General features: G+C 35.0%; 2 protein-coding genes and 1 pseudogene across 5 annotated transcripts; 2 read left to right on the forward strand and 1 right to left on the reverse strand.

The window, feature by feature from the left end:
* Nucleotides 1–2,066: 2,066 nt before the first annotated feature.
* LOC104898763 (G-type lectin S-receptor-like serine/threonine-protein kinase At1g11300) lies at nt 2,067–6,025 on the forward strand. Of its 2 annotated transcripts, XM_010685866.4 has the most exons (7): nt 2,075–3,656; nt 3,846–3,953; nt 4,198–4,361; nt 4,448–4,658; nt 4,798–5,035; nt 5,311–5,458; nt 5,568–6,025. In XM_010685866.4, exons 1-7 carry the CDS (start codon nt 2,348–2,350, stop codon nt 5,871–5,873), a joined length of 2,484 nt encoding a protein of 827 aa, XP_010684168.1. In that variant the 5' UTR covers nt 2,075–2,347; the 3' UTR covers nt 5,874–6,025. The 2 variants fall into 2 exon arrangements, 1 of the variants encoding a protein (XP_010684168.1); XR_002040430.3 differs by lacking the exon at nt 5,568–6,025 and having other exon boundaries at nt 2,067–3,656; nt 4,798–5,162; nt 5,311–5,450.
* A 208-nt stretch (nt 6,026–6,233) lies between these two features.
* On the reverse strand, nt 6,234–23,645 carry LOC104898762 (G-type lectin S-receptor-like serine/threonine-protein kinase At1g11330). Of its 3 annotated transcripts, XM_048647707.2 has the most exons (9): nt 23,018–23,218; nt 11,836–11,877; nt 9,119–10,409; nt 8,905–9,012; nt 8,430–8,596; nt 8,125–8,335; nt 7,800–8,037; nt 7,552–7,702; nt 6,234–6,794 (listed from the first exon to the last, which is right to left on the reverse strand). In XM_048647707.2, exons 3-9 carry the CDS (start codon nt 10,392–10,394, stop codon nt 6,477–6,479), a joined length of 2,469 nt encoding a protein of 822 aa, XP_048503664.1. In that variant the 5' UTR covers nt 10,395–10,409; nt 11,836–11,877; nt 23,018–23,218; the 3' UTR covers nt 6,234–6,476. The 3 variants fall into 3 exon arrangements, with proteins under 3 accessions (XP_048503664.1, XP_048503663.1, XP_057252093.1); XM_048647706.2 differs by lacking the exon at nt 11,836–11,877; XM_057396110.1 differs by lacking the exons at nt 6,234–6,794; nt 11,836–11,877 and adding an exon at nt 6,910–7,182 and having other exon boundaries at nt 23,018–23,645.
* On the forward strand, nt 15,978–17,357 carry LOC104893297 (uncharacterized; annotated as a pseudogene).
* Nucleotides 23,646–24,728: the final 1,083 nt, after the last annotated feature.

Consider the following 24,728-nt stretch of genomic DNA (forward strand, 5'->3'; position numbering starts at 1 on the left):
TCCTCAGGATGGTACGCTCTCAGCTAATAACTCCTTATATTGGGTCTAGTTCTGTTGTCATTGATAATAGTACCTTACTCCCTATTAAAAGTACTGGAAATTTAACCTTAAAAACTACAAATCGTCCTCTCCACTTATCATCTGTCTGTCACGTTCCTAACTTAAAATGTAATTTGTTATCAGTTAACAAGTTGTGTCAAGAAAATGATTGTATTGTGAGTTTTGATAAAAGTTTTGTTTCTGTTAAGGACCAGACAACGGGGGAGGTTCTGCTTCGGGGATCCAGTAAACAAGGTGTCTACCCTCTTCAGCCTAGTGTTGTCCCTCTTGAGACTCCAGATCCTGCTTTCCTATCAACTAAAAGGTCGGGTTACGTGTGGCATGCTCGTCTGGATCATACCTCTTCTAGTATCTTAGGCTCTTTATGTTCAAATAAATCTATCACATTTACTTCTAAGTTTCATGATGATTGTGTTGGATGTAAGTTAGGCAAGATACATCGTTTACCTTTTGATTCAGTTGAACATATTTTTTCATATACATTATATAAAATTCACGGTGATCTTTGGCAATCTCTTGTTTTGTCAAATCAATTATATCGTTATTATGTTGTGTTTGTTGATAATTTTTCGGGCTATTCATGGATTTATCCTTTACGTCAAAAATCAGAAGCTTATTCTAAATTTCTTGTTTTTCTAAAGATGGTTGAAAATCTATTTAATTGCAAGATTAAAATTTTTCAAAGTGATGGAGGAAGGGAATTTGATAATTCCCCTCTTCTACAACATTTTTGTGACCATGGCATGATTTTTCAAAAATCTTGTCCCCATACTCCAGCTCAAAACGGTGTTGCAGAACGCAAACATCGTCATATAATTGAAAAGGCTCGTACTATGACAATTCATTCTGATATTCCTGCTGAATTTTGGGTTGATGCCTCATATACTGCCATGTACACCATCAATCTTTGCCCAGCTCGGGTTTAATTAGGGGGTGTTTCACCTTTTGAAAAATTATTTCATCGTCCTCCTTCCTATCATTTTTTTTGAAAACATTTGGTTCTGAATGTTGTTAATATGGTGTCTCAGTTTATGCATGCTCCTCGTACTACTCATTTTCATGCTGTGAAAAGAATTTTCAGATATTTGCAGGACACTTTGGATTTTGGTCTCTTCTTATATAGCAGCAGTTCTCCTACAGTTATTATTCCCTACTCCGACGCATATTGGGCAAGATGCCCTGACACGAGATATTCTACTACTGGCTATGCTGTTTTTCTTGGGAAGAATCTCATTTCCTGGCGTTCGAAAAAGCAACCTACTGTCTCCAATTCCTCCACTGAAGCTGAATACAAGGTCGTTGCCTATACAGCTGCAGAAACTATTCGGCTCAAGCAACTTCTTCTGATATTGGCCATTTCCTTCGTCCATCATGATCGTAGCAAACATATTGACGTCGATTATCATTTTGTTCGAGAAATAATGGTTGCCTAGGGAGGTCTTATAGTTCGACATGTTCCTACTCAGTCTCAGGTGACATTTTTACTAAGACCCTATCTACTGACTTGTTTACTAAATATCGTACCAATCTGTCCGTTGTTTCACCCGGCAAAGATTGAGGGGGTGTATTAGAATAACATTATATGTAAAGGGTAGAATGATCTTTTACTAGTCATAGGTCTATATTGTAAACATTATATATATTGAATGCCAGAGTTGACCATATCACGTTAACACAATTATTCTCCACGCTTGTACAGAAACTAATGTCTTATACTCGTTTTTATATGGTTGTACCATATTTTCTTTTGTCATATTTTGAATTATTTGTACCATTTCTATTTGAGAAATGTTTTCTCCATATATGTGTTTTATTTAATATTTTCAACATAAATTTACACTACTACTGTAAAAATGAGTGTCATTTTCTTTAGGTAGTACAACTAAGAGAAAACGGAAAAAAAACATGTTAATCACTTCAATGAGGAAGTTTACGTTAGGTAGCAATTAGGATAATGAGAAAAAGGACGACAATAAATGACTGTCTTCTTCCCACAATCTCCATCTACTTTGAAATTATTGGTATTAAGAGTACACTCGCTAGCTTCTCATCTTTCATCTGTCCTTTACTTGGTTAGCTAACTTGACTGCCGATGATACCATTATTAATTCTCAAGTGCTACATAATTGAGCAATATGCATTTCTTATCCTTTCTTCTTTAGTCAGGTATGATTTATACCCCCAATACCTGCATGTCTTCTGAGTTTGCTTACATTTCAATCATTTATAGATAGTAAGAAGAAAGGTAGCTGAACATTTCAACTAATAAATTGTTAATAACATAAGTATGATGGTTTTTCTACAAGGAAGTAGAATAACATTTATCTATTTTCTGCTACTATGTTCATGCTTATATCTGCATATATCCACTGCCATACAAAATTTTAGAGCTACCCAAATTCTCAAGAATTCTAAAACCATAGTATCAAGAAATGGTAATTTCAAGCTGGGATTCTTTAGTCCTCCAAACACGAAAAATCGATATCTTGGTGTGTGGTATAACAAGGTTTCAGTCATGGATTGTATATGGGTGGCAAATAGGAACAACCCCCTACATGATTCCTCAGGTGTACTAAGAATATCTGAAGATGGAAATCTTCAAGTATCGAGTGGGGAGAATGATTTTCTTTGGTCATCAAACATCTCAACACGACCTACATCCGGTTGTTCTCGTGTTGTTCAGCTGTTAAATTCCGGGAATCTGATTCTCCAAGAATTTTGTACTAACACGACTAGTGGTGAAAGTAGCAGTAAAATTGTGTGGGAGAGTTTTATTCATCCCACAAACTCATTATTGCCAGAAATGAACCTTAGCCTGACTGGTTCCAACATGAGAGACGCGTTACAATGTTGGAAGAGCCCTTCTGATCCATCATATGGAAGGTTCTCATTAGGCACAGATTCTCTGACTCACCCTCAATTAGTTATTTGGGATGGTGATCATCCATACTGGCGAAGTGGTCCATGGAACGGCAATAGTTTTCTGGGATTGCTCGATGCTGATCTATTTACTGACGATGCTGATACCTATATTCAGCAAAATAACCAAGGGAAAGTTGATTTGGTATATAGTGGAGTACACAAGTTCTCCTTTCCACACTATGCATTCGACTATGATGGGACGATAAACGAGATATGGTGGGATTTCAGAAAGAGGCAATGGAAGACAAAATATAGAGCTCCAGATGTTGAGTGTGATTTTTATGGTAAGTGTGGAGCATATGGAACATGCAACTCCTTAAAGTCTCCAATGTGTCGATGTTTAAGGGGATTTACACCAAAAAGTGAGGAGGAATGGAGCAAAGGAAACTGGTCTAATGGTTGTGTTAGAAGAATTTCTTTGCAATGTGGAGCTGAAGGGAGCCAAGATGGCTTCCTTGTGCTAAATATGGTCAAGTTGCCAGACTTTGCAGAGTGGTTCACAGGAATAAATCTGAATGAATGCAAAAGCCAATGCTTGAATAATTGTTCGTGTCTAGCTTATGCTTACGATGCTGGTGCTGGTTGTTTGTACTGGAGTAGAGACTTGATTGATATTCAAGAGCTTACCAGTGGTGGAGTAGATCTGTTCCTGCGACTATCACACTTGGAGCTAGGTAAATTTGAAAAATTGAAAAGAGCAGAGAGCTTTTGTTCCTTTCACATTTTGCTTCTTCTTCCCTAGATTTTTCTTCAGCTCTCATATTCTGCCTGTTTAAATTCAAAAGCAGAATCCTTGTAACTCAAAGAATTTGAAACAAGGACCGAATTTTCTCTGTTATTTTAATCTTTTTTCTGGTCTGCAGGTAACAAGCATAAACAGAAAGCAGTTCTTGCAGGAGCAATAATTTCCAGTACAGCCTTGATAGTCTTACTTATTTGCTTTCTCTTGAGGTGGCTGATGCAACGGAAAGGTAAATTGCAACTAATTAACAACTATACACACCATTGTGAAAATTGTGGAATCATACTCTGAACAGGGTGTTTTAGCTTTAATTTTTTTGTTATTGTCCAGACTTTACACTGCTTCAGTGGTCTGTCAGTAGATGATCAAGGAGATTTGTCTCATATTATCTAGAAGCTAGAGAATTACTTAATGAAAATTTTCTTTAAATATATTTCCGACATTGAATAATGTTTGTTACTTGTCTTGAAAAGTAACCACAAGAAAGATGGTGGAGAATCGTAAAGTGAAAGACCATAGGAGCCAAGTTGAGCTCAAAGAATTACCACAGTTTGATTTCCAAGCACTGGTAGTTGCTACAAGCAATTTTCATGAGAATCAAAAGCTTGGACATGGTGGTTTTGGACAGGTCTACAAGGTAAATACAGTAATTTCAAACCTTTCTTGACACTCGCAGTAGTAGGGAGTTGATGAGCCAAGACAAAATGCCTTTCTTTTTCACAGGGAACATTGAAAGATGGCCAAGAGATAGCTGTAAAACGACTTTCCACTGCTTACGGACAAGGCTTAAAAGAGTTCATGACTGAAGTGGTTGTGATTTCCAGACTTCAGCATGTTAATCTCGTCCGACTTGTTGGTTTCTGTACAGAAGGAGAAGAAAGAATGTTAATATATGAATACATGCCTAATAAAAGCTTGGATGCTTTTCTGTTCAGTATGTATTGCTTTTCTACTTCTACCTACATCATTCGAGAATCTTCTTGGAAATGCACTTTCTTCGTTTTGGGATTCTCGTAGCATTTTTGTAGTGTTAGTTGTTCAATATTAAGAGATATTCACTAGGCTTGCTGCAGATCCCACTAAACGAGAACTTCTGGACTGGAATAAACGCTTTAACATTATTGAAGGGATCTGCCGAGGCCTAGTCTACCTTCACAGGGATTCCAGGTTAAGAATTATTCATAGGGATCTTAAAGCAAGCAATATTTTATTGGACAAAGACCTGAATCCAAAGATTTCTGACTTTGGCATGGCTCGAATCTTTGGACGTTGCCAAGATCAAGAAGAAACCAGAAGGATCGTTGGGACATAGTAAGTATTCTAGAAATCCGTTCTTGAATGGGAGATGGTTATTCTCCTACTCAAATTGTCAAAGTGTCTATTTCCAATAGAGCTGAAAGAGTAGTCACTCATGGACAAATTTTCAGCTTTGACTAAGGTGATTTCTATTCAGTCTCTTCCCTAAGTGCACCCTGAGTCCTACTTTCTCAGTGATAGCCCACTGTATCTGATTCTAATAAAAATATAATTCATGAAGTACCTTGTGAAGTTTTGTATGTCTTGATTTTGTACTTTTGACTATGTAGTGGTTATATGTCACCCGAGTATGCGATGGAAGGTCACTTTTCTGAAAAGTCAGATGTCTACAGTTTCGGTGTCCTACTGCTAGAGATTATTACAGGGAAAAGGAGCAGCGCCTTCTGGTTTGAGCAGTCCTTAACGCTCCTAGGATATGTAAGTCATGAAAATTTGCTACATTATTTTCTTCTGAGGAACGATTAAGTCTTGAATTTTGAGTTTCATGATTTTACTGGTTGCTCATTATTTTACCGAATGCTTTTAGGTGTGGAAATTTTGGATTGAGGGTAATATTCTTCCAGTGGTGGATCCTGTAATCTCTGATCCACTTTTGTGGAAGGAGACTGAGAGGTGCATACAAGTCGGTCTATTGTGTGTTCAGGAACATGTCAAAGACAGGCCTACCATCTCTACGGTTATGTCAATGCTTGCTAGTGACATTAAAGATCTTCCATGCCCAGAACAACCTGGGTTTACTAAACGGCTGACAGCAAATGATACTGAATCTCATGAATTTGAACAAAGTTCCTCCATAAATTACATGTCAATTACAAGTCTATCAGCTCGATAAACTTGGGAAGTACTTGGGAAGTCTATCAGTTCCTACATTGCTGGTGCATAATGTACAATAATATTAGTAGTATGTTAACGCAGATGTACCTGTTTATAGAATTGAGTTGGAAAGAGCATATATATTACATTGTGCAAGATTGCATTACAGTACCTAAAGTCCTAATTTATATCCAATGTATGTAGGTATTGCCAGAACACGCCATTTTCTCTAAAATTACTGAGTTTGTTCTCGTCACCTTATTTTCAGTAAAAGTAAGTTCAAACAAGGTTTAATAAGCTCAGATAAGTTTAGTTCAACAAATATAAGCAAATTTGGCACATTTACAAATATGTTCTGAAAAATTCCGATAAGTTTAGATAATGTCAAATACGGTCAAATAAATTCAAATAAGTTAAGATAAGTTCAGACAATATCATATAAGCAAAAATAAGTTGAGAAGTGCCATCTATATATGCAATACCGCGTATAAATTCGAACAACCTCATGACAGTGTCGGGAGATCTCCATATATTTTGTCAACAGTAACATAGGAAATATAATTGCCAGATCCTAAACTTTACATGATACCACAATTGATTGATTCTTCCGTAACATCAACAATTATCGAGCACTCAAGTGAGTAATCGAGATGTTGTTGCTCGTCGATGAACTGTATTGTCCGTGTAATAATTGAGAGGATTCACTGTCAGAAGAAACCAGTCTTCGGGTAAAGCCAGGTTCCTTAGGACCTGGAAGATCTAGAATTTCACTATTTATCATTGACAAAACTGTAGAAGTACTGGGCCTATCTCCTGGAAATTCTTGTACACACAATAGTCCCACATGGATGCACCTCAAAATCTCAGGCCAAAAGACTGGATCAGCAATCAATGGATCAATTATAGAAGCAATGGCATTCTCATTCCATGACTTCCATACCTAAGAATCATTAAGAAAAATAATCAGGAACCTGGAGTTTAGGTGTCAATCTCATTAAATCTAATGTACGGGTAATTACTCCTTCCGACTTTTTTTTTTTTTTTTTTTTGAATAGTAAAATTAATTCATTAATAAAAAGTCATACGACATCTACATAAGCAATCGAATCAAACAAATACATAAGTTGAATCAAACAAAAATTTCCTTCATAAAAACTACGATCGTCAAACAAATCTTGCAATGTGGAACATCTCCCGCTTATATCGCTGGAAAATACAGCCTTGTTGGAGAGACGATCTAACAATCCCTTGTAGTCGTGAGGATGATTTCCGTCGGATTCATCTGACCGTATTCGAAAAATTGATAACCTTTGTGATCCCGCATAATTCTTCACCAACAAAATAATTTAACGGCAGTCCATTAGATCTAGTATCCCGGATTGTAACCTGTAGAAATTCCCCTCTAAAAGAGGAGAAAAACCCTGTCTTTCGAAGGAGTATTGTTGTTGTTATACTCCTTCCGACTTAATTACTTGTTATATTGTTGTTTGTTGTGGGCACGAGTATTTAGGATATGAGAAAAAATGACAAATATTTGGGAGTTATACACAAGAAGATGACCAAAATAAAGGGGACTACTTTTATTTTTGGTGGGTGTTTTACCAATTAATTAAATGTGGCAAGTAAAAACAGATATCCGTTTATGGAAGATGTAGCAAGTAAAAAAAGACGTGGGATAAAAGGTTTTGGAGACTTACATATCCTAGAAGGGTTAGTGAATGCTCCTCAAACGAAAAGCTACTGTTCTTTTTTCCAGTCATTATCTCTAGCAGCAGCACGCCAAAGCTGTAGATATCAGATTTTTCAGAGAAGTGACCTTCCATTGCGTATTCAGGAGACATATACCCACTGCATTATGGAAACACAACGCTTTTAGAAGTTGAAAAAAACATGATTAAAAATATAAAAAGAAGTCAAGGAGAAGGATGGAATTCGCAGCACTTACTATGTTCCAACTACCCTTCTAGTATTATCTACATTCTGTTTATGACTGAAGATACGAGCCATCCCAAAGTCTGAAATTTTTGGGTTAAGGTCCTCATCTAACAAAATGTTGCTTGCTTTAAGATCTCTGTGAATAATCCTTAATCTAGAATCTCGATGAAGATATACAAGGCCTCTACTTATGCCTTCAATGATGGTGAAACGCCTCTGCCAGTCCAGAAGTTCTCGCTTGACAGGATCTGAATTTTGTTACGAAAGCGAAGTTTCAAGAGATGGCAAGATTGCCAACCATGGTGTAGGATTAAAGAAAACAAAAGGCTACGTACCAAAAAGAAAGAAGTCCAAGCTCTTATTAGGCAGGTATTCATATATCAGCATTTTTTCGTTATTTTGTACACAGCAACCTAGAAGTTTTACAAGATTCCTGTGCTGAAGTTCAGAGATAACCACTACTTCATTCATAAACTCTTCTAAGCCTTGTCCAGAAGCAACAGAAAGTCTTTTAACTGCTATTTGTAGTCCATCTTCCAATATTCCCTAATAATTAAGCATGAAGAATATGAATACCAATTTACTAATATGATCACGCAATCTCAATGTTTTACAACAAAGTCAACAACCATTATGTTACCTTATAGACTGGCCCAAAACCACCTTGTCCAAGTTTGTTAACATCTTGGAAGTCATTAGTTGCAATTGCAAGCTTTCTGAATTCAAACAGTGGTAACTCTTTGAGTTGAACTTGGTGCCTATTGTCACCGTACTCCAAATTCTCTAGCCCTTCTTTCTTCCTTCGAACTTTATAATCCAATGTACATATTTGATGGCAAATGAAAACCAGAATTTAGAAGATATCTTTGTTACTGAACTTCGAAAAAAGGATAAATAAATTTCATATGGCTCGTAAATTCGAATGAACAAGAGGATTTCCATTACCTTTTTTCAGATTTGTAACAAAGAAGACAATAATGTTTCTTAATCATAAAAGCTCTTGGTGCAAGAAAGGTAAATCAGCAGGACATGTCAGATTAGCCGCCCCTTTTTTCTTTTCGATGTAAAGCCAGAACGATATTTATTTGATATAAGGATTACATCACAAGAATTACCTTTTCTTTCAGTTATGATTCTCCACAGAAAGTATATGGAAGCAGCTACTGCAATACTGCCAACAATAACTGGAACTATGATAATAACTTTTGTCCTGCTACTGGTACCTGTTAGAAAGTAGAAGAATTGCTTTGTAACCCCCCAATAAAAGAATACGTTCGTAGGAATTCAAAGGGAAATGAAGGATGTAGAAAACAGCTGTGGCCTCTTTACCTAGCTCTGAATGTGGAAGACGAAGATAAAGATCCAACCCTCCACTTGTAAATTCTTGAATATCGATCAAGTCTCTGCTCCAGTACATACATCCAGCACCAGCGTCATAAGCATAAGCTAAACACGAACAATTAGTTAAACATTGGCTTCGGCAATCAACCTGATTTACTCCCACTGACCACTCTGTGTGGTCTGGTATTTTAACATTCCTTAATGTTAAAAACCCATCTTCTTTACTACCTTCAATGCCACATTGCAATGATGTCCTCCTAACACACCCATTAGTCCAGTTTCTGCTCCTCCATTCCTCTGGATTGTTTGGTGTGAAGCCTTTTAAACATTTACAAACAGGAGATCTTAAAGAACTACAGGATCCAAATGCTCCACAATAACCATACAAATCACATTCTGCTGCTGGGGCCCCCCAAACATACTGCCATTTCTCTCCATCCCACCATTTCTCACTTATTGTTCCATCGTAGGTTAATGCATAGTGTGAAAAGGCCAGAGTACTTGCACCAGTATAGACAATATCAACTGTCCTGTCTCTGTCATTTTGGCGAATAAAAGTGTTGGCATAGTTTGTAGCTTCATCAGTATACAACAATCCTAGAAAGATATTACCATTCCAAGGACCACTACGCCAATGTATACGATCACCATCCCAAATAACCACTTGCGAGTGAGTAAAAGAGTCAGTTCCTAGAGAATATCTTCCAAATGATGGATCCGAAAGGCTCTTCCATGGTTTTAAAGCATTTTTCATATTAGAACTAGTAATAGTTAACTGTGTGTTTGGCATGATACAATCTGTAGGATGATCAAAACTTTGCCATACAATAGTGCCGTTGGCATCAGAATTATCTGTCGAGTTGTGTGCTAACAGAACAAGGTTGCCAGCATCTGAAAGCTGTGCTGAGAAAGAGGTGTTAGCTGAAGGAATGGATAAATTTGACGACCAAAGGATGTCATTTCTCCCACTCAATACTTGCAGATTTCCATCTGCAGATATATTCATGATACCGGAGGAATCATTAAGTGGGTTATTTCGGTTTGCCACCCAAAATACATCATTTGTTGATACCTTATTAAACCAAATCCCAATATATCGGTGCGTGCTATTTGAGGGACTAAAGAAACCCAAAGTGAAGTTGCCATTGTTAGACACTATAGTATCAGAATCTTGTAGGAAAGTTGATGACGTGATGTTGTTGATGGCTATGCATGAGGTGCTAAAGTAGCAGCAGAGAAGAAATAAGACATGTATAGAAGTCATTAGCTTAATGTGCACCTGTTACATGAACCCCAATATAAAGGAGGAATGAGAATAGGAATTTATGCAGATAGGAGTATAGGACTATAGGAGTATATGTATATCATTATATTATTGTGAAAAAATAATGAATTATCATGTTATGCACTAATACATGAAATTCCAATTTTCTAACCGCGAGCTCATGTGTCAAAATATTTCTAGAATAATAATTTAGTAACTTTGTCCTAACTTTGTACCAGAAAAATCGAAAAGCAAAACAGTAAAGAAGAAATGAAGGCCAAAGGTTAGATTAGTTGAGTCAATGAACAAATAAACGACTAAAACAATTACGAGTAATTGCTAAATTATGTAAAAGAATATAAATGAAAAAGATGGCAGTTAGTCATTTCATTGTAAGGATTTGAACAGTGGGCAGAAGTCAGAAGATCTCATGCGAGTAGTTTATATGATATGTAATCACAGAAAAGCCAACAGAGCAAAGCCCATTTTGTATGAGTATTAAAAGACCTATGGAATCATTTTATCTTCTTCACAAAACTGCTCAATTGTAAATGTTTTTTTGTGAGGTACGCGCCACGCAAGACCCCATACAGATCCGCCCCTATCCGAGGAATAATGTAGGCGGCTCTTCCTATTTGCTACCCATATACAATCAATGGCCGAAACCTTGTTGTAGCAGTCTAGCAGACACCAAGATATTGATTTTCATGTTCGGATGACTAAAGAATCCTAGCTTGAAATTAACATTTCTTGATACTATTATTTTAGAATTCTTGAGAATTTAGGTAGCTCTAAAATCATGTATGGCAGTGGATACGTGCAGATATAAGCATGAATATGGTAGCAGTATATAGATAAATGGTATTCTACTTCTTTGCAGAAAATCGATCATACTTAAGTAATCAGCAACCTTTTTTTATACTATCTGTAAATGATTTAAATGTAAATGGCCTCAAAATACAAGCAGGAATTGGTGGAGTATAAACCACACCACACCAAAGCAGAAAGGATAAGAAATGCATTAAAAGTATTGCTCAATTTCGGAGCTGTTAACCTACATGTAAGTTTTTTTTATTGAGAAATTAAGTCAGTCCAAGGGCTAACCCCTACCAAGGCTACTAGGGATGTAAGTGGATTGGACTGGATTGGACTTTGCCAAATCCAAATCCAGTCCAAAGTTTTTTGGACTCGAGAAATTGAGTCCAATCCGATCCAAATATTTTTTGAGTCCAGTCCAATCCAGTCCGATAATTTTTTCTTGAGTCTGAATCCAGTCCAGTCCGATTATTATATCTTTTTTCCCGATTTAGATTCAATGATTCACAACGTTTTTTGAGATGCTTGAGCATTTCACTTATTCAATTATCAATATCCACAAATTAGATTGAAAGCTTAAGTTAAAGTAAAATACTATAAATAAAAAGTTGAATTAGATGCTTACTTTGATCTAAGTTGAGAGGAAGCAGAGAGAATGAGAATTAATCTGAGGGAGAAATAGAAAATGCGAGAGTCAAGACAACGAGGTATAAAGAAAATGAAGAGTAAGAGGAAGCGAGTAGTAAAGACTGGGGAATGAAGTGAGAAAAATTAGTCGGCTACTAGCCTATTACTGCAATACTGCTAGTATAATTTACTTATTTAATAAATGGAGCTAAGTGCAATAATCTGGCGCCAAGTAAAATTGTTTGGCGCCAGTTGAAATATTTAGAGAGGTAAGGTTGAAAACTCCAAAATTTTAAAAATAGTATATTTTTTTTAGTATACACATTATATATATATTATATATAAAAATATTTTTGGACTGGACTGGACTTATTGGACTCCAAAGGGATGACTCCAAATCCAGTCCAAACATATTTGGACTTGAAAATTTGAGTCCGAATCCAGTCCGAAAAATTTTCAGTCCAGTCCAATCCGACAAGTTTGGACTGGACTGGATTGGACTCTGGACTTTTCGTAGTCCGCTTACACCCCTAAAGGCTACTAGCCGTGTAGGAACTACCAGCACATTGGCTGGTAAAGCATGCAAAGCATGCTACGGAAATACCCCAACATAATGTTAGGGGTAAGGATCGAACCCCTGACCTCAAGGATCAGAGGGGAGTGCTCTACCACATGAGCTAGCTCCTCATCCTTAACCTACATGTAAGTTGGGAATATTGTTCCTCATCGAATAAATACGAAGAGAATGACAAATATATAAATTGGTAGGTAAATTCACCTATTATAAAATATAAAGTAGTATTTTTTGCATGCTATGCGTGCAGGTCATATTAACACTCTTTTTCTCAATTAATTATTCATCAGTGCTACAAAATATTGGATTTGAATAAATATTTATAATGATTTTTAACAATTTAAATATATGTTTCGTTAATTTTTTAATTATTATTTGTTCATCATTATTCAAATCTCTATTATATAAGTGAAGAAAATACAAAGCAGAAGAAAGCCCGTGTGTAAATAAAGGGTAAGAATCTATGTATCAGATTCAATTGTTGAATATTAATAAAGTGCAAGAATTTGTGTATCGGATTCAATCGTTGAATATTAATAAAGTGGAAGAGTTTAATTAACATAATAGAGATTATTGAATAATAATCAACATTTAAGTTTTAAAATGTTATCATTTACTTATTAATATGAAATAGATTCAAGTCTTTATTTTTTTTGTACGGATTGTTTCAATCAAGTTACATTGTCAATTTAATTTTTTATCAGAGTTTTTCTCACATATTGAGGAAATCATTCTTTTTAAACTTAATATTTAATTGAATTTGAAATTCAATTTCATTATTAACTTGTTCAATATATATGATAAGTAGGAAAAAGAGAAGACTATTAAATATATAAAGGAATTTAAATCATTAAAGGTATATTAGACTTTTTAGGAGATACCATCTTTCTCACCCCTTCACTGAGAGCATTCCCAATGGTGACATAACTCATCACCAAAATCAGCAAATTTGGGGTGAACAAAAAAAACAGGCTTCCCAATGGTGAGAGAAAACCCATCACATGATGACATATTTTGTCATCCATCACCATGTGAGCAAACCCATCAACAAATGATCCGTGAGAAAGGAAGCAAAAAAAAGCTTAGTCACACACAGCCAGCCAGTGGCAAGCTGCCACGTGGCTGCTGCTGTGCTCTTTTTGGGAAATTTCGTGGAAATTTCCACGGAATTTCCCAGAAAATTCGTATTTCAAAAAAAAAAAAAAAATACCAAAATTATATTTTTTTCCCCTCTATAAAATGATACCCATATTGATATATTTCAGAACAAAAAAAAAAAACACTTCTCCTCCTCACTTTCTCTCTCTAAAAATATTTATACATCATTTTTCTCTATAATTTTTTACCTTCTCCTCCTCACCTAAAAAGAGGAAAAAAAAATCATATTTTCTAATAAATATATTTACCTTGTTTTACTAAAAAAAAAATCTTTAATCCTCCTCTCTCTAAATAAAATTACCAAAGTTCACAATTGTTGTTGTTGTTGTTGTTTTTATTATTATTTTATATTATTATTAGTAATATTGTATTTTTCGTTATTATTAGTATTATTAGTATTATTAGTAATATCACTTGGTGTTATTATTATTATTATTATTATTATTATTATTATTATTATTATTATTATTATTATTATTATTGTTGTTGTTGTTGTTGTTGTTATTATTAACCCGAAAACATTAGTCATGGATCCTAACAATCCTAACTTTCAAGGAACGAAAATAATTTAAATTTTGATCCAGAATTTGCTTCTCATCCCAATTTTCAAGTGTTGATGCAAATGATGAGGGAATTCCTTCAAATTTTCAACATAATTCTAGTAGCTCAAATCCTACACCTTCCTTTCACCAAGATATATCCCAAAATTTCAATGAGAGTCAGAGCTATCATACCTCAGTACAAGATTCATACACTGATAATAATTCTACACAACCATATTTTGGAGTTGTTGGGGGTCAAGTGTAGCAGTAATGAAGTGTTGCGTGAGGAAGATGATGATGTAGAAGAAACACATCCAACGACGATAGAGCCGATCTTAACTCCGCCAGTGGTGGTGAGATCCAAAAAGAAGAAGACTCCCAATGCCACTACAAAAGCAGCTGCAGCAAATGAGTTGGTCGGTAAGAGAGGAGGAGGCTGTTATTTCTTGCTACATGGAACATTGCACTGATGCTACTATTGAACAAACCAAACAGGAGCAGAACTCTGGAGGAAAGTTTTTGCATCTTATGAATTGGCTAGACAATCACGACCTCATGAATTACCGGAAAGAACTCCTAATTCTATAAGGAGTCGTTGGTCCCGGATGGCTAAAGATGTGCTGAAGTGGGTTGGGTACCTCGAGGAAGTGGCAAGGGTCAAAAAGAGTGGCCAGGTTGATGATGATGTTAGGCGCGAAGCACATATTATGTGGAGACGTCATGAAAATTGCAATTTCATCTACGAGAAAGCATTTGAGAGCCTGTTCCTTTACCCAAAATGGAAAACTAGGATTCGGGTACCTCCCAAAGAGTCTAAGGGACGAGGAAACCAACATTACCAAGAATCTGACCCGGATAGTAGCGGAAGCGGCAAAAGGGTAAGGCTTGATGAGGATGATGAAGTTGCTGTAGACGATGATTCTACTGGTGGTAGGGCCTTTATGTCTGGGGGTATTGTTCGACCTGGTGGGGTGAAACAAGCTAAAGCAAAGAAGTTCAAAGGGAAAGCCACCTCATCATGCTCTGAGGAAGTTGCTATGAGTTTGGGTGAGAATCTCAAATTACATGCTGAAATGAGAGGTGTAGATATTAACTTACAAAAGGAGAAGTTAGAGTTCGAAAAGGCTAGAGAAAGGCGTAGGGTGAGCAGTTGGAATTAGAGAAGCAACATATCAAAGCTCAAAATCTGAAAATAAAATGGGATATGCTACAGACGTTGCTTGCAAGATCTAACCTTAGTCAACAGGAAGAGGCTTTCAAGAACAAGTTGATGCAAGAAATTTATGGAAATCAGGACGATTAATGGACAAGTTAGTTTGTCATTTTAATTATGTAAAATTGTTGCCAATTACCGTTGTAATTGGTTCTTATTGTTTTTGTTTATTGTTTTTGTTTAATGTACCTTTATATTAAAGCTATTGTGGTTGTATTATGTAATTTCGATATTATGTAATGTAAAATGTGTTTGTGGTGAGACTCTCATGCATTTATTTTGCATTTAAAAGTAATAATGATTCTCAATATCCTGAAAAGACTAGTCAAAAATAACAGTCATAATGTCACTGACTTTATGAGCACAAAGTATAGACTTGTCTATTCATACTTTAAATTATGAATTGTACAAACATGCAAAATTCACATGGATACAGTGTTGGGAAAATTTGTGGACATCATTTGCTTGGAAAGCTCTATAACTACCATGACTTCGAAACAAGACCATCACACCTTACTCACATAAAATACATATACATCAAACACCATCAACATGTCTTATCGTCTCTTTAACAGATCCTCTTCCTCTGAATCTAATGATGATGATGAGAAGAGAAGACAACAATTTGAAGAAGTAGACGCCATGATCGACAATTATATGGTCACTGAATTCGCTAATTTTGTGATGCCAACTCCTGAAAGGCCACCCCGACGACGTCGTAGGGTGGTCGACGAAAATGGAGATGTTGTTATCAGGGTCCGAAGAGGGCATGAAGAAGGTCATCAACGCCTATACAATGACTACTTTGCTGAACATCTTGTGTACAACAGTCGAATATTTCGTCGTAGATTTCGCATGCAAAAGCACTTGTTTTTGCGAATAAAGAATGCTGTAGAGGAGAACGACACGTGGTTTGAGCTACGAAGGGATGCAAAGGGGGAACTAGGCTTGTCACCACTTCAGAAATGTACGGCAGCATTGAGGATGTTAGCCTACGGGATGGCGGCTGATCAAGTAGATGAATATCTACGTATGGGCGAAACCACTGCAAGAACATCCCTCATAAGATTCTCAGAAGGGGTTATCAAAATTTTCGGTGAGGAGTACCTAAGGAGACCGACCGAATCTGATTTGCAGAGACTCCTTCAAAATGGTGAGCGACGTGGGTTCCTGGTATGATCGGAAGCATTGACTGCATGCATTGGGAGTGGAAAAACTGTCCAGCAGCATGGAAAGCGCAATACCAAGGCCGAAGTGGTAAAGCAACCCTTGCACTTGAAGCCGTTGCGTCACAAGATCTTTGGATTTGGCACGCCTTCTTTGGCATCCCTGGTTCGTGTAACGACCTAAATATTCTACATCGTTCCGATGTTTTTGATGATGTCATGCAAGGCCGAGCGCCACGGTTAATTTCACGGTTAATGGTCATCAATACAACATGGGCTACTACCTCACTGATGGCATATATCCACAATGGGCTGCTTTCATTCAAGGTATTACTCTTCCACAAACCGACAAGCATAGACTATTTGCGCAACATCAAGCGGCAGCTCGTAAAGACGTTGAGCGCGCATTCGGAGTCTTGCAATCTCGATTCGCAATTGTACGACATCCCTCTCTCGTATGGGACGAGGACGCAATGCATATTATCATGAAGGCTTGCATCATCATGCACAACATGATAGTCGAAGATGAACGACACAATTATCTTAATTATACTGATCCATCCGAGTTCATCGCTGATCGCCCGCAGCAAAGAGCTAGTACAAGCGCCACTTCAGAAGAAGATGAGCCTTTCGTGTACAATGTCGAACGTCCGTTTGACATGGAGCTCTACTTCACAAAAAGGGAAGCGGTGCGTGACAAACATGTTCACCTAGCTCTAAAATCAGATTTGATTGAAAATATTTGGAAATGCTATGGACGTAGGGGTTGTTAGTTGTGCTTTAATCAGATTTGCCTCTAGTTGTGCTTTCATTTCTGCGTGTGTAATCATCTTTTGATTGTTGTTAATGGATTGATGTTGCGTTTTCGATTACTAGTAATTAATCATCGACTAATGAAAGTAATTATCCGATAATAATAATTTTTCTGGACTTAATACGCGATAATTATAATTACATTATCGTAAGTAATTATTATTTTACCCGCCATGCGATAATAATAATTAATTTTTTGTAATTAATTATTATTTTACTAATAACCCAATAATGATAATTAATTTTGGTAATTAATTATTATAATTTTAAGTAATCATAAGATGATTCATTTTTATTTTTAATATGTAAATTATATTATTTATTGAAGTAGGAAAGAGAAATAGGAGAGAGAAAGTTGAGGTGGGTAGTGAAAAGTAGGAGAGAGAAAGTGGAGTTTGATGGTTTTTTTGTTCATGAGTGGGGTGGAGGTGATACATTTGATCATGAAATGATCAAAACATGAGTAAGTAGGAAAATTTGGTGATGAAACCCATCACCATTGGGAGTGCTCTGAGCACTCCCAATGGTGATATAATCCATCACCAAAATCAGAAATTTTGGGTTGAACAAAAAAAACAAGCATCACATTGGTGATACAAAACCTATCACCAAGTGACATATCATGTCATTGCTCACCATGTGAAAAAACTCATCACCATGTGACAAGCTTGAACGGTGCAAATTGAAGACAAAAATTGCATTGTCACACACAGCCAGCCAGTGGCAAGCTGTCACGTGGCTGCTGCTGTGTTTTTTGGGGAAATTTCGTGGAAATTTCCACGGAATTTCCCAGAAAATTCCTATTTAAAAAAAAAAAAGAATACCAAAATTCATATTTTTTTTCTCCTCTATAAAATGATACCAATATTGATATTTTCAGAACAAAAAAAACACTTCGCCTCCTCACCTTTCTCTCTCTAAAAATATTTATACATTATTTTTCTCTAAAAATATTTATATTAATTATTACTTTACTAATAACCCAATAATGATAATTAATTTTGGTAATTAATTATTATAATTTTAAGTAATCATAAGATGATTCATCTTTATTTTTAATATGTAAATTATATAATTTATTGAAGTAGGAAAGAAAAATAGGAGAGAGAAAGTTGAGGTGGGGTAGTGAAAAGTAGGAAAGATAGAGTAGAGTTTGATAAATTTTTTTGTTCATGAGTGGGGTGGAGGTGATGCATTTGATCATGAAATGATCAAAACTTGAGTAAGTATGAAAATTTGGTGATCAAACCCATCACCAGTGAGAATGCTGTTGAAGCTAGCGAGTAGCGAGTGAAATTTTAACGCCGATAATTAAAAAGTGGACGGAAATTATGGGAATGAACATTCATTAATTGCCGTCTTTTTCTCATTTATTATTGTAAATGAAGGCAAGGACAAGAAACTTGCTAAACCAAAACCTGTTGACTGTTGACTCTTGTTGCCGTGAAGGTAAACTCCGTTCACACTTTGATAAGAAACTAGTATTTTTGGTCCGTTGTTTGGAGTCATTTACAATATTAAAGATATTATTATTCATAAATTTCATAATTAATTTAATTGACTTTTCGTAATATTTTGTCCAGTGTAAAATATGAAAATGGATGTTATAAGTGGTTTTAAAAAAACTTCTAAGGAATTAGGGATAAAAATAACAATCTCAATAGAATTAGGGTCAGAGAATTTATTACATAATAATGTGTTAGAAATTAAAAAATTTGTCTATGTTTTTATAATTACATATTATTATAAGATTTTATTATGTTATACTTTGAAATATTAAGCATTGAAGTTGTAGTAGATTAGTGGGTAAACTCTTACATTTTATTTTAAAAATAATGTGTTCAAATCTTAGTAACTATACATTATTAATATTTTTAAATGAGATTATAAACATGAGTATTAGAAGCATGAGAAGATTAACACATGATACCATTTCTATGATAAGAACGTCTTTTAATATATTTGTAAAGATATTCTAATATATAATATGTTATTTAATAGAGATCTAGAGTATGAAATGAAGGGGAAAAAAGACGGGATAACATAAAATCCACATCTACTCCACCACGCATTACGAATATGATTTTCATTCCATCGCGTCCTAGTTGGACGGAAATGGGGCGGAATTCCTATTTGACCCCAAATTGTTATCAGGACTGGTACCAAGATATCAATATTTTCGGAGAATGGTACCATTATAACCTAGCATTGGTACTAAGCAAATGTCAGCCACACGCACGTGAAATCTTCCAACGCATAAAATGACCAAATTACCACCGTTTGAGTCCCCTAAGAGACTCAAACGGTTGGTTGCCAAGACAAGAAAGGCTTGGTAACCAACGGTTTGAGTCCAAAAAAGACTCAAACACCCAAAATAAAACACAATGGTACCATTATAATCTGACATTGGTATCAAATTGTTATCAAGACTGGTACCAAGGTATCAATATTTTCGGAGAATGGTACCATATAACCTAGCATTGGTACTAAGCAAATGTCAGCCACACGCACGTGAAATCTTCCAACGCATAAAATGACCAAATTACTCCCGTTTGAGTCCCCTAAGAGACTCAAACGGTTGGTTGCCAAGACAATAACCAACGGTTTGAGTCCAAAAAAGACTCAAACACCCAAAATAAAACACAATGGTACCATTATAACCTGACATTGGTATCAAATGTTATCAGGACTGGGACCAAGGTATCAATATTTTCGGAGAATGGTACAATTATAACCTAGCATTGGTACTAAGCAAATGTCAGCCACATGCACGTGAAATCTTCCAATGCATAAAATGACCAAATTACCCCCGTTTGAGTCCCCTAAGAGACTCAAACGGTTGGTTGCCAAGACAAGCTCATCCTTATATACATAGTAGCATCTTTATTAGGTAGCTGCATTGATAGTTGACACCTGACGCGAATATATAATAGTATATGGAAAATTTTCATGCACCTAAAATTAATGAATTATAGTGTTACTTGTCCCACTAATTTGGTGACCTCACACCAATGTTAAGTACTGGCCCCTCATAAAATGAGAAACGTAGATTAGAAGTTTAGAACAAGTGATTGCATAATACTCCCTCCGTCCTATAATACAGTGTTTGTTTCTTTTATACACAGTCTTCAAAATGTAACTTTGACCTTTAATATCTTCAATTTCGTATTAATAAAAAATATAAAAAATTAATATCATGAAACTACACATTGAGACAAATCTAACAAAATTTCAAATGAATATGTTTTTTTATATATACAAATGAGAATATTCGATCAAAGATTTTAAATTTTAACCCACCAAAAATTAAGTAGACACGATATTACACGATGGAGGGAGTAGTACTTAGAGATGTTTAATGCTCTTTCTATTTCATATTAATTATCACGTTCATTTATCAAGGTTGAACTGTAATTGTTTTCAATTCTAAATTTGGCAAATTCACGGAAAACTACTTTTTAATATATATTTTTTGTGAAAAATACCTGATAAAAAAAATGAGGCACAAAACTACTTTATAATTTTTTTTATGTTACACAGATACTAGTAGCCGGATTCCGATGGTTTGACTTTGTTTCCGATGTTGACCTACACTTTACACTGGATTTTTATTTTACTCCTATTGGCTTCTTTTTCATCTCTTTTTGGCATGATTATTCCTCTCTTCTTCTTACATCTAACCCTTCTTTTCTTATGGAGCAAAAAATCTTAAAAAATTAGTGTGATTCAATCCCAAATTTTACCATCGAGGATAAATATTAAGCAGAATATTGTCATTTCTATTATACTCAAGTGAAATACTATAATTTTTTCAGATGATGGTTGATTTGAGGAAGGGAACGAAGAATTTTTTTTGTTAAAACTTAAACATGAGAGAGGGAAAAAGATCAAATAAAAAAGAAGTAAAAAAGTCAACTTATTAGAATTCAGCTATTGGTACCGTTGTGCCAAAAAAAATTATAAGGAAATTTCGTATATCATTTTTTTATTAGAGTTTAGGGGTGAAAGTTATTCGGATAAAATCTAAAATCCAATCCAATCCAATCCAAATTAGTAATTTGGATCGGATTCGAACTGTGCTCGGATTGGATTCGGATTGAGAACTTTTGAAAAATTGGATTTTCGGATCGGATTGGATTGAGGGTAATTGGATCCAAAAATCCAATAATATAACCGAATAGTAATATGCCTTGTATTATGTATCTGAATTGGGCTTAAGTGCTTAACTGATTTTTTATTATAAAAAAACCTACTCCATAGTCCAATACACATATAACTTCAATCCTTCCCCTAAAGCACTAACTGCATTTAATTCCTCATTTCCTAAATCTACTAGGTTGATGTTGTGCTTAATTTATTTCATCGAAAAATTAAAGTTTTAAAAAAAATCGGATTTTCGGATCGGATCCAATCTAGAGTATGAAATTTCGGATTGGATTGGATCGGATTCAAACCCTAATTGGTTTGGATTCGGATTGAAAAATTAAAATCCAAATTTTATTCAAATCGAATTGGATTAGGCCTTAATCCAAACCGCATACCGAACTTTCACCCTATTAGATTTCTCACAAAAGTGTATTTCATGAGATACTTTCTCGTTGATTTCCAACTTTGTTAATATATTTTGAAAAATATCAACTATCAACGTTTGAAGTCTAAAAGTGAAAACCACGGTGAATATGGAGTGGAGGAAGTATTTTGCCACCGTATTCTATCATGGCTTGGACGTCACTATGATGCTCTAAGTATGAATGTCATTTTCACTTTAGAAGCATGATGAGGGCTGAACTTGTAAACCTAAATTAATAATATCCATTGTGCACCTATTATTGTGATATGTGACACCCTCTCTCAAATGCCTATCATGAAAAATTCATACCTAGTCTATTACTATTTAAGAATATGAGACAATGATAATCATAAATCAAATATGATTCTAAAGTCTAAATCCAACTTAAACTAAGGGTCCGTTCGGGATTACGGTAAGTTTTTAGTTTGTGGTTTTTATGATTTTAGAATCATATGATATAAGTAATATTATAAATTTAAACTTGGTCATAAACTCATAATGATACTAATCATGCTAATTTTGAAAACTGACAACTAAATACTGAAAACTACTTTTTTTTGGTTTTCATATTATGATTTTCAAAAAAATTGAAAATAAAAAACGATAACGAACCAGCCTTAAAATATACTTACCTATGTTTCTCATTCTTGCAACACAAAGTTTAACGTCTATTGCAACTTTTTTATTTTTTGGGAAGCTATTGCAACTTTTTTAAAAAGAATAAAATGAGCACTCCTCGCAAGTGAAGGAATTTAAGGATCTTACTTTGTAAAAGATAAGAATCAAACTCTAATTAAGAAGGAGGGCTCCAACTAATTTGGTCAACCTTAATTCTAGTACAGTGTTGCAACTAATAAGAAACGGGATAATTAAGTCTGTATAAAAGTAATCGATACTTCTATGATCCAATCCAAATTCAACATGATACAACACTTCGCCTCTGTGATTTTACAGATTTTGATAATTTCCGTAGCCATGTTATACTTAAAGGCTAAAGCCCCTGTGATTTACAGATTTTGATTCTAGAGGCTGCCGAGTTCATATAATTGATATAGACATATTTTAAAATTAGTGCACATAAAAAAAATGTTGAAAAGCATCAAGAACATAAACAAGAAATTTATAAATAAAGAGAAAAACATACCAATGCGTAGGTGCGATGACATGAACGACAGTGGAAAACTGGAAATGGAGAGTAATGGGCAAATCACCAAAGCTCTATAAATTGAACTGAAAACATTGTTTTGTTTATACAACTTGTAGCTCTAATTTCAAGGCGGCTTTCCACCTAACGCCTGTTTTATATAGAGTACTACTCCGTCTTTCTCTTTCTAGTTTTTAGTAGGATATAATTTTTTTTTTATCTACCAAGGTATCCGCTGTCAATAGCACTTACTAATTCTCTTATTTGAGAGGCTTCACTTTTTTTTTTTTTTTTAATTGAGGAGACCCCGGGTGCTCCACTTAAGGGTAAAAAGCTTGTCAAAATCTCTTTCCATTCCCAAAAATTGAAGATTGAACTCCTATCAATTGGTCCAGAGACAAAGTGAGCAACCATTATACTAAGGTCACTTGGTTGGTAGGATATAATTTAAGAGTAGAAACAGTTAGCCAAATTACGTATTCCCAACGCCCAAGGGCATTAAGGTACTACGATTGTTTACAATGATATATTTCTTTTGAAGGATTGTTTTTTTGTTTGTTAATAATGATAGATTGATGATTTTTTAATTTTTTCGGAAAAGGTGATAGATTGATAATTGACATATCTGAAAATGAGGATCAATTAAATTAGTACAAAGAAGACAAAATACGAACTAACGGAACATGTTTACACCGCAATATGCACCACTTGGTTTGACTCTATTAATCTCTGTTTTCTTTTAATTTCCTCTGATTTCATTTAATCTAGGTGCTTCGACAACTCTTATGTGACGCATAATAGTTGTTCTGTATAATGAACAAAAAATCATTTCGTAATACTTCGATGACTTTGGATTTCTAGCTGAATGGGTGTGAAACCAGGCCAATCTTAATATTATACTTCAATGTGCTAGGATCTAATACTACAACAAGAAGAAACCTTAGTTTAAAAATGATTTGAGGTTGGATAACATAAATTATCATAAGAAATCGTCCTCTTGGCAATTAGAACAGTAAAAGGAAAAAGAGTTTTAACAAAGAAATATAAGATAGTGATAGAGAGAGAACTAAGAAGACAGAAAGATAAGGAGTCAAAAATCTCAATAAGGTGTATAGAGAAAAACAAATTATGGTAAGATAAACAACAACAATAACATCGTTGAAATAACACAAATTCTTATATATGGTCAGCCACACTATATTTATGTAAAAACATTTATATGAATTTGGTCCACACAAAATTTAGTGTAGACCAAATGTTACTACATGTGTTTTATGAAAAAACATTCACTATGTTAAAAGATAATAAATATAAAAGATGAGTAACTATAGATTGCAAAAGGTGACTGTGAAAAAAAATAATTACTACACAAACTTTTGTATAAGGCATGTCACACCTTGAACAAATGGTGTGGCCAGCTAATAAAAGGTCCAAGCTAGGCTTTATAAACAAGCCCTTGTCCCCTGAAAAAAGTCCAAGCATAAAATTCATTTTTGGAGAGGTTACTTTTGGTAACAGGAGTTACTTTTGAATCCGTTTTCAGAGAGGTTACTTTTCATAACAGGAATTACTTTTGTTGAATCTATTTTTTTTCTTCTAATTTTTAGGTGTTACTTTTAGTGAAACTAAGGGTTACTTTTTCGAATGCTAAGTGGTTACTTTAATGAAACAGGAGATTACTTTTTGTAATGATAAGGGGTTACTTTTACGA

Source organism: Beta vulgaris, chromosome 7, assembly GCF_026745355.1.
Source record: "Beta vulgaris subsp. vulgaris cultivar EL10 chromosome 7, EL10.2, whole genome shotgun sequence".
NCBI classification, from domain to species: domain Eukaryota; kingdom Viridiplantae; phylum Streptophyta; class Magnoliopsida; order Caryophyllales; family Amaranthaceae; genus Beta; species Beta vulgaris.